At 36.5% G+C, this 11,217-nt stretch overlaps 1 protein-coding gene across 1 annotated transcript in view; it reads right to left on the bottom strand.

Moving 5' to 3' along the window:
• Positions 1-129: 129 nt before the first annotated feature.
• The window catches only part of LOC124634958 (dual specificity protein phosphatase 22-A-like), a 76,364-nt gene continuing 65,276 nt past the window's right edge, over positions 130-11,217 (bottom strand). The window contains exons 4-9 of the mRNA XM_047170660.1: positions 10,759-10,930; positions 8,692-8,845; positions 7,736-7,909; positions 7,198-7,387; positions 6,784-6,903; positions 130-4,615 (exon numbers count right to left, since the gene is read on the bottom strand). Of these exons, the coding sequence (XP_047026616.1) occupies positions 6,849-6,903; positions 7,198-7,387; positions 7,736-7,909; positions 8,692-8,845; positions 10,759-10,930 (745 nt within the window). The 3' untranslated portion in view covers positions 130-4,615; positions 6,784-6,848. The remainder of the gene's footprint in view (positions 4,616-6,783; positions 6,904-7,197; positions 7,388-7,735; positions 7,910-8,691; positions 8,846-10,758; positions 10,931-11,217) is intronic.

Genomic DNA, 11,217 nt, shown 5'->3' with positions numbered 1-11,217 from the left:
TCATTAGGAAAATTCTACCCTGGTTCCCATAGGGTCCTATCCAAAGGTGCAGTAGGTGAAATGCCTAGTTTGGGGCAGTGTATCAAAGTTGGACCTATTGCTGTAGGTTTTAGGAAATAAAACAAGCCATCTTATTAAATTTTATATTAAAAATATACACAGTTACATAATAACCATATTTTCACATTGCTGCTGCTCAGTTGTATTATTGCTTCCAATACAATCGATGACATACAAACGGACTACGCTCTGTGTGCATAACGTAAATATGATTGATCTAAAATGTTTTAACAATGCAATAGCTATTCTATCTATGATTTATAAAAAGAAAATATACCTAAGGTACTCGGTCATTATTTGGCCTCCGGGAAATGTATATGGAAAATCTCCATGTCCATAAGTAGTTAAGTTTAAGTGCAGTGCTACTTTTCTAAAGACAAGCTTTCTTTGTTTTGTTAGAGAAGAATTTACAGGAATCACCTATCACATTTTGAGCAAGCATAAATCGAAGATGAAATAGGTAGATGTTTTAATTGAATAGTACCTACTAAAAACAAAGAGTTAAGAAGTCACTTTCTCTAAGGACGTCGTAAAATGTTAGGTACTTAATGAATGTTAACGTCCAAAATAAGGTAACAGCTACAGAGAGGAGATAGTTCAAAATACCATGTTTGATGGTATTTAGGAGCAAGTATGCCTACATTACTCAAAAGCATCTTCAACGTTTTCCACATAGCATGTACTTATGTAGGTACTTCAAAGGCATTAAAAGCGCTCTAACGTTTTGACGGACTCAACCTGTATACAGTAGCAACATGGTCCCCACGCGTTCCGAAACATCTAAGATTACATCGACCAATAATTAAACGAGTACCAAATAAATGTGAATATCCTTTACTTACAAATCTTTTTAAATACATAATAATTATGTTCTTTTTAACATCTTTTCACACAAAATAACAATCAATATTCACGAAAAATAGTGCTCATTAAATATTTCTTAAAATATTGTCATTTGCGATGGATTACTGATGTGTGTGAGTTTCAAACATTCCAAGTGAGAGGTACTTCGATATTTTGTTCGATCTTTCCTTTCAAACAATAAATAAATATAGATAGGAGTAAATACATCTAGGAGTAGAAATACATCTTAAGATTATTTTATTAAAAACCAAGCATACCACGCGTAATTAAATTACTGTAGAGTGAGTTATTCCTTAGGTATAATAAAGTATTAAAGGTCGTCTACACCCAACGTTATGTGGCAATGTGCTTTCCTTGGTAAAGTTGAATGCTACATTCGTTAGATGTGTTCCGACCTTTATCTACAGTAACCAAAAAGTATAAACTTACGTAGAGGTAAAAGAGTCGTTACATTTTTCAATGTGGTGGTGACTACAAAAAATGAAAGACTCATTGATTTATGACTAACTAAAAAGAAAAAACTCAGCAAAATTATTAAAATTATTCGTCAATAAAATCCTTCTCAAGTTCCATTGAAAAATACTTCTACAAAGAATGTCAAGCGCCATTTAGAATTTTGTCAAGGGCGTGTTTTTTGCGCCTCAAGATAGGGAGACCGGGTTTTTACTGAAATAACTGCCTACTCTTATTCCTCACCTCCTTACACCGGCTTTTTATTGAAAAGCTCATTTTTTAGAAATTGAATTCGATAAGAAACCACCAAATTGTGGTAAAACCTAACCTTTTTGATGCTCAGGTGTCTAATTACCTAATTAGATACTCTAATCAAATAAGACGTTCAAGTATCTCATGAAGGTAGGTACCAAGTAGGTCTACTCTATCTACCATTATACTTAACATTTTCTTGTTAACTTCATAGTTCGTGAGTAGGATTTTATTGAGCCGAAAGAAACATGTGTTTAACGAAGGAATTTTAAATTCAATTCACATAACAGCTTTTAAATTGCTTTGATCGAGTTAATTGTTTCAGCTGAAGGGAATTAATCACGTTGAATTAACTTAAACAAGTTACAGGCTGTTAAATGATAATTACGTTCCATTCGATGTATTGCTTTAACTTGGGGCCCTAGTGTATGTTTTAAGAAGACTTGTTGCTTAGCCTTAGTTTTTAATTAGGTAACAATATAATTTTTTTATGAAGGTATGCTCAAGGACATACTTTGAGTTGTTACTTAAAGTTAAACTTAAACTAAGGCCCCAAATCTAAATACCTACTCGATCACAACAATTGTGATAAAAACAGTACACTATAAATAAATCATTTATTCTATCTTTTATATAATGGCATTTCTGGCAACGTCCGCGTTAGATTTCAGATCCGGAAAAGCAATTTCCTCAATCTTATCTACCAGACGAACCAAATGATTGAAACTGCTTTTGCGAGAAATATTGCCTTAGATTACGTAAATATTTACACTTATAAACGAGTTATAACAAAGCTACAGTGGCAGCATTTCATAAGTAATCATAAACAAATGTATTATATTCATTGTCTACGTATGCCACCGTGCTAAAGGCATCTAAGTAAATCACAATTTTCTAAATCAGGCTAAGCCTTGTAAGAATGAGAAAGAGAGATATGCAAAACTTCACAACATAGTTTGACCCTAGAATTGAATGTCCTACCGTGTAGAGAATGTACTGAGCAAGCCATTAACTCGTAAACGTGCTTCTAACGAAAAATTGTGCCGTACTAGGAACGGATTCAGTTTCCCTCTTTGAGCAATTACCTAAACATTTGCTAGCATTTTTCACTCCTCCCAAATTTGAAGGCGAAGCAAAAGAATTTATTGCAAACTAATAGTGGTAGGTTGATGACTACACATCAGGTAGGAATTTGGTGGGTTATCTCAACCTTCTTGTAAAGCCTTATTGCTCGTTATCAAGGGTCCATAAGATAGGAGGAATAATTTGACTTTGTATCAATACGAAGTAGGATATCTTACAGTGTGATGACTTAGGGCTAAATTATATAATAAATTAAAATAAATATTTTTACATCTTTCGAAAATTCTCTATTCTGGACAGCTTCCGTGTTTAATTTTTAAAACCTACTACGGTAAATAGAATTTTATTTTAAAAATCAAACACGTTTTCTTTCTTATATTGAATAAAAATTTAAGGAATTCATTTACAGGTCTCTCAAGTACCTATTCTCTAGTAAATAGAATTTTAAATGCATCTTCAAAATAAGTATTAGCTACTGATCTAGCTACAATAGATAAAAAATACGAGCTAAGTTCATAGAATTTATCGAAGGTAGAAATCTTAGAAATAGAAATCTGAACCAGTCAGAACGGCTCTTACTCCAGCTAAGAGGTATCTACGCATGTCCACCACGTTATACTAAAATATCATATATTAATCTTCATAACATTAGCGTGTTGTACTCTTTCCTTCATTATTTTATAAATAATTGAACTAATAAGACATTTCGCGGTAACGTTTAGAATGAAATTCTTAAATTATACCATTTCCGCCTTTGGACTTGTTAATTTTTGCTGAATATTTTTGCAGCGCAAGTTGTTTCCCAGCGTAGCGATACAAAGCAACAGATTTTTATATAGAATAGCAAAGTTGCGTTTGCTTCGCTCGAAAGTCGCAAATAGCGCAGCTGCACAAAACGTAACAGAGCGAGCGTGTTCAACAAATTACTTTCATTTCCACACTCCCAACAAACTTGTGCTTTAAACCTCGAAACTTTACATTTTTCAAAGTCCAATTTCCTATCTGCATGCTTTACTCAATTCTTTAATATTCCTAGCATCATACTGCTCGTGGCTATCACTGATCACTACCTAAAGAATAGTAGAAGTCACCTAACAGTTTCGTTGATCAGTGGTTCAAATCTACAATAAATTGTACCTAGTTATATCACGTCGTCGCCGCCCAAACAACAATTTAGAATCGTTACAATTATTATTCCAATCCTATAACCTTTAACATCTTAAAAAGTACCTTGCATCACCTTTTCTTCGTAACAGTAAAATTTCGCTATCTCACACTTACCTACCCGTCACAATATTGCTTATGTATAGTTAAAAAGCTTCTTTTGGCGTTCCCGAAAGCCTCTGAAGCAAAAACACTCGGTCCAACACTAATTTCTTTAAAGGACAGACAGAACTTTTCCAAATTACCCACTGTCTATCCGATGGGCTATCTATGATCAGCCGATTCCAAGAACTTATGAGGATTTTTGTACAAGAATTTTAACTGAACAAGGCCTTCGACGAAATTGATTACAAAGGGAACTACATTAACCTCAGTGATTTCAGAATTTATTTTAGGAACAGTGTTATAGCGTCAACACTACATTAGTAGCTTGAAAAGATTCAAACTGTTCTTTCTTGTATTCTGAAACATTTGCCTGTGTTTTTTCTGCTGTAATTTCACCTTGTTGTTAGAACTGTTCAGTCAAAATCCTCGCTACAAAATACACTTCGATTCATGGACTCCAAATCTAGGTACCATTAACCAGTCATGTCTGTCCTGGAGACGATATGAGCGAGCAGCGACACAGGCCCGCGAGTTTGCGCGTTACGAGCTAGATGTCGGGGGTGTGAGGGGCTGCCGGCTCCGGCGACCGGCTGAGCGAGGCTCCTGCTACGAACACCGTTGCAGAGGACGTGATCTGCAAGAAATATCAACATTAGCACTGGATTTCGTTACTGTAGGTTTTTATGTACTAAGGAAAAACTGACACCAAAAACTGGCAACACACATGGTTTGAATTTTGAATTCATAACGTTGACTGATGATGTCTATGGTCACACGATGACACATTTATTTTTATTATAGCTATGACTACTAAATCCGGGCCTAAATTTTGGAGCAATTTCACTAGAAAAAATCCAAATCACTCAACCAATTAATTAAAATCAAAATTATGCCCACATCTATTGTCTTGTAAAAAATATGGGGCACTTACTATTAAAATATATCACTGAAAACGCTCTCCGTGCCTTGTAACTACGTTTTATACATGCTAGCAATTAGGGAAAAATCTAGAACACATTCGATGACGAATTATTAAAACCACAATCGATAAACTCATTACTTAAAATTTTATTGTTTCGTGTCAACCTGACCTAATTCTTACTTACCTACGTGTAGAATTTAGCCTCTGCTAACTAAAGATTTTGTTTAGTTCATATTCACCTTAGGAATTTTAACTGAATCCAGTTTGGCGAAGTTTTTGTTCAAACAGGAATTTGATTATTCAATTTACATTACATTACAAATTATCCTGATATTATGAGCTCATTACAACCTGGGATGTTCCCGGGTATGTACGGTATTCAACACTAATTAGTTCACCCGAGTCCACCCGACCCTTGGATGACCGGACGTCAGCGGTAGGTACGTAAAATTTTACGATGTAGCAACACTGCCTCGTTAAATATGAATCTAATACAGGGCCCCCTTTGCGCTTCATACGATATGTACCTAGGCTCGTCCAATCATATTTTATGTCTGAACATTTGGCTGAACTCGTGTGCAATTTTAATGAAAGGGTTGGAAGAGAGAATAATGAAATACGTTTGTAAAAAAAATAAGGATGCGGATAAACTGAGGAAACATAGACTTTTTTTTAAACAACGGATGTAGCTTTCTCTTATGTAATATCCAACAAAAACCGCTTTGGTCTCGTATTTTTTTATGTAATCCTCGCAAACCGCAAAAACCTTATGTGCAATATTGCGTAATCCTTAGTTTAATATATACTGTGAGAGCCTGAACAAAATGGGGAGAAAAGAAAAGTATAAACACTGAAAGTTACACTCAAAAGAAGCTTCCGTATACCTACTGGTAAATGTTCCAGTCTCGTTCTTTCATACATGTTATGTTGCAAAAATACTTGGCTAAATCCAACAAGCCACAAACTCAAACGCTAATGCCTGAACTAGGTCGTAACCTCTTCACAATATAACTACAAAATACCGCAGCTGTGTCTGCACTTTCATCCCTAATTCCATTATCCGCACAGCGAACTACCACGTTAATATTTGTCAGCTCAATTCGTTGGGTGTTCATAACGGAACTTAAATTCCGAGGAGAAAACGTGCAGAAATGTTTCCGACTTATCGCTGAGAATGAAAACGCCGAGCGTCGCCAGATAAAGATAATGCTACACAGAATGAGAAACAATAGCTTAAGAGGCTTCTATTCATCCCCGGTACTTCGGCGTCAGTTATTTTTAAAGCGCTTCATTAATTTCGTCATTGCATTTCTCATCGTGATGATAAGGAAGTTCCTTTCCATTATGTTTTGTTATTCGATTTCCTTTTCTTTTTGTGTAGAAACAAAACGATTTATTGACCGTAAGTTTGAAAGGATTGTTAAAATTCAAATAATATCTACTTAATGCTTCGAAAAGCACTTTAAATGAAGCAGCTATTCCATATTAAATTATCAGGGTTATTGCCTAGTTTAACGTTGCGGATGCGGCTAAATACATATATGGAGCGAGTGCAGCTGTCTGATAACCTATAATCTAACAGTGGGTTTGTTTACGAAGCTGCGCCACACTATCGAATATTGGGCTAAATACATTTAACTATGTACCTACTTTTGAGTTCAAAACTAAAAGCATTATTCTTAAAGTCGCCGCTATCAAAAATATGTTTAGGTAATAAACGGGAGTTAAGATGAAGTATGAAAAAAGCAGTGTTAAAACAAACTTCAAGCATAAAAAACAAGTTAAACCAGGTTTTCTGCCTTCTGGTATAAAAATAATTATAAAACAATGTTCCACGATGACTGTTAAATAAATGACAAACAAACCAAACAATGCATAACCTTGCAACATGGCGGGGGTGCGACGAGAATGATTAAAAGCTCTTGATTCGTAGCCCTTGGTGACGTCACATCGAATCGGGGTCCCACTGCACCGAGGGTATCACCCAAGCGCAGCTGTGCCTATAATAAGGTCACATGAAATGGGAAAATTAAACATGCTCAAACAAAAATTAATGATGATTTTGAATAACATTTTCTTGTGGTTACATATAAGGTGACAATTATTTTAAACCTACATTTGACCTGGACCAAATCAAAGATTGTTAGCGAAATTGAACGCATAGGTATGCTTAACGATCTTGGTAGTTGGTTCTTATGCTAGTACTTAAATTGAAAATCAACAACTTCCTATATAGGTATATATCCTACTGTTATGTGTATGAATTCCAGCTTAATATGAACTATGTTTCTTACCTGTGCGGTGCTCGATGCGGCGATCCGGGCGGCGAGGAGGCAGGCGAGAGCGCCGGCGTCGCAGGCGCAGAGGCGGCGCGTCTCCGAGAGTACTCCGTGCCGCCCACCGCCATGGCAGTCCCGCCGCCCACTGGGTCCGTCACGCGCGTCACGCTTAGACCTGAGGTTGAGCGAGTCGGGCGGGACGGAGCTGCAAAGTTACCAGGGCTCTTAGAGATGAGCAATTGTTCAACATGGAGTTCCTGTTGTTTAGGTGAAGACTTTTGATGGTTGTCAAAGCGCTAGTCATTTGTCATGTAGTTTCTAAGAACTACGTTTGAGTATCTATAGAATAAGTATGGCTAATGTTTTTCAAGTTCCTAATTCCATTTTTGTCCCCAAAGTTAGTCCAAACATAGACTTAAATACCAACATCCCTTGGCACCGGCATCAAACAATTCAAATAAGATCTCAGGTATTTTCAGAACAATTTAATTTGAAATTGATCCCTGTCGTCTGAAGTATTTTTCAGTGCACAAATAATATTTGTTATGCTAACCTCCAGTATAACTATAAAGTCCGGCCGGCGAAGACCTTGGGCGGTATCCTGACATAGAGGACGTGGTGGATAAGGTAGACGGGGACCTCTTCAGCCCTGGGCTTTCCCCGGAGCCCGCGGCAACTGACGGCTTGCGCGGTCGCGGCTGTCGCTTCGACCCTGTTCTGCATACCCCTGATGTGAGAGAAGGCAACACATACGGCTATAGTGAGGTGACCGTGCGCACAATGACATCGACACAAACAGTGCTGGGTGTTACGTTGTCGTGGAGACGGTTTCAAGTCTTTGAAGCATTGTATTACGAGCGAGAATGGTGCTTTACAATTTTAGCTGTTTAATTTACATTGTTTACACATGCCAATGGATGTAATTTTGTAATAATTTTATGTGTCTACTTCAGTTTATTAAGCAAAGGGTTTGCATAAGTGTCTTCATGAAAAATCGTTATAAGAGAAAAGATAGAATTCCAAGAAACCACAGTGCTCTTTTCGTATTAAGCATCAAAGAAACATTCCCTCTTATTGGAAAACATCAAAGACGGGGATATTTAACCTTTTACTACTCATACAATTTACATACAAACAATATTAATATAAGATTGCTGAAGCAAAATCGAATTATGTTAGAGTGTGGGCCTCGCTAAAAGGCCTTCTGGCGATTGAATTAAAACTACGTTGGGCCTAACAGCGCCAAATTGAACTATGTACAAATACGTGAGGAGAATAACGATAGTTTTCTTATAAAGCACTCTAAAGAGGTCACAATAGTCATTTGGAGCCGCTCTTTCGCTGAAGATTAACAGTTTGCGCGACATTGATAAATTCTCTCTAAGCAAAAAGCTCAAAGAATTTTCGAGAACGGAATTTTCTTGACGCTAAGTACTGCACAATCTTCAGGAATATAAGGCGTTAAGCAACTTCTAAGTTTCTTCTTTTAATGCTAGTATTAATAATTACCAGTGGGACATTGTCGACCCATGGCGCATTTCCCTTCGCAGATGGTGCGTTGGTTGAGCATCGTCTGGTAGGAGTCCAGCATGACGCGGCATTCTGACAGGTCTCTGTCAGCTAAGGCTAAGGACGGGTAGCGCTCCTTCAATCGTCTTCTTTCCTTTAGAAATACGAACAACTAAACTTAGTTAAATTGCGAACGGTAATGTAGTTAAATATATAACCTATTGTTTGATTAAAATGGAATTATACCAAAGTGACGGTTTTTGTGCGACTATGTGACCCAATTCTCCATTTTATCGAACAATCATGGGTGGGTCAAATATGGGTTGTGTTGTGCTGACTTTTCTATTATAAGTAGATTTATTGCTACTCGGTTCGCATATAAATTAACCCGTATGCGTCATGTGACCAGCCGTCGATACAGTAAAATGGGTCCTACTTCCTTTCATATTTTGCTAATAGAGGGATTTCTTCCTTCTATAATCGAACAGCGATCAATCAGACAGCGCCTATACTATCATTCCAAGTAATTGTAAGTGAACCTAATAAGCCGAATCTTGACAAATAGGCTAAATATCGATTCCACCAGGTCACGCGAATGATTCATTACCCTCACTAGAACTATTACTTTTCGGAATACCTTTAATGGTTTGGTAGAATTCCATTCGAGTTTCCAAAAAATTTCTAAGTAAATAGCGTTACTCGTAATAGTCTAAGTGCTTGATAACATAATATTACAAAAGCGAGGATAGTTCGTAGTTGTAGGTAAACGGGAATATTTTCCGAATTTCTGCCAGCGAGCGGTTAGGGGGAGGACAGACACGCGAGCGTGTCACGCGAGGCGCCGCAATCCCACCTTGTGTCGCTAGCCTAACGTATAAATTACTTGGATTTACACCAACGATGTTATTGTATGGATGTGCGGTTTGGAAAAACATTGTATTATTTTTGTTTTGTTAGCTGTTTTTTATGGATATTATCCATCGTTTGGTTGGAAGTTGTATTGGACTTCCACTGGGAAATTAATGAAGTGATTCAGCTGTACTGCCTACTTCTATGTATGTATGGTAATTCGAATGACAATCTAAACTACAAAAATCTATTTTGTCAACAAGATTATTAACAATCAATAATTGAATATATTTTTTCCAATTGAAATAAAAATCACTTTATGTTCGGGTAAAATACTACAAATATTTAAATATACATTTTTGAAAAATCAAAAATGTTAATCCATAAGTTAATAACGCTGACGTAGGTAATACCCTACATGAGTAAAAAGCTTTTGCTTTCAATAAAATCTGTTTGTTTGGTTCAGATTTGATTGCAGTAAGTGAAAACTCGTCATTTGATAGCAACTAAAGTGGGACGTGTTTTATATGGAATTCCGCACACGATACACACTTTCCGATTATGCATTCGACTCAAGGAGTATGATAATATTAGAATCTCCTGAAGTGACTAGATTAGCATATTATTTCGAAAACAGATGTAGCTTGTTCACAGCATGGAGAGCAAATTGTTTCATGGAAAGCATTTTTTATTTTTATGGCATAAATAAATTGAACAGTAAACTGAAAACCGGATTGATATTTCCGCGATATATTGCCCGTTTTCACGGATGTCCACCAAACCATTTACTGCCCGGATATTTCCTTATTCCCCCGGGAACAACTTGTAATAAAGGAGATAGTTTCAGTGTTCAGACGCCGAGACTACATAATACATCTACTTGTACCTGTAAGTATTCGTTTTGATTTTCTACATAGGTAGGTACTCCATTTGAGTAACTAGGGATAAAGAATTTGATAGGACATTTTTTTAAAACTAAGTTTAGAAATAAAATGCGGCTACAAATCAACGAAAATACAACAATTACTTACTCAATCGAATATTTATTTTAAGCAGTAATCCTTACAAGTTTGTTTACCTTTAGTTAAATGCTTACTCAAATCGAGGATAGAAATAAATATTAAATAAATATTTAACCACTAGCACAAATTACTAAAGAGTTACGAAGGAAAGAGAATGCCAGCGAAAATAGACATGATATTCATAAAATCTTCTTACCTCAACGAGTTTATAAGTCTCGAAGTCCTGTAGCTGCCTCTGGAAGCCCAGGTTGGGGTTGGCGACTGCCCTGCCGGCGCGCACCACCTTCAGAGCTTCGCGCCACGTCAGCGGAGTCACTGACATTATGTACGCCACCGCTACTGTCACGCTGCGGGACATCCCTGCTAGACTGGGAGAAAAGAATATAATTATGGAATCAGGCGTTTCTTTGCGGAAATCTATGGCTTTTATATGTAAGGAAAAAAAAATATTAATTTGCGAGACACTCAGTGTTGTCTCACTAAATATGTTTCCCAACATTTAATAAAATTATATAGGTAGGTATTATTAATTTTTAATCAAAAATTATTTATCGACATTTTCCTTTCCATTCTTGAATCCTTAAGAAACTTTGACTGTTCACAAATAAATTGCTTAATATCATCTACATTGTCTTTACTCATGTCAGGGTTTTCT

This window comes from Helicoverpa zea, chromosome 12 (genome assembly GCF_022581195.2).
Source record: "Helicoverpa zea isolate HzStark_Cry1AcR chromosome 12, ilHelZeax1.1, whole genome shotgun sequence".
NCBI lineage: Eukaryota > Metazoa > Arthropoda > Insecta > Lepidoptera > Noctuidae > Helicoverpa > Helicoverpa zea.
Note: the sequence above shows the minus strand (reverse complement) of the source record. Positions and strands in the feature narration are given on the sequence as shown.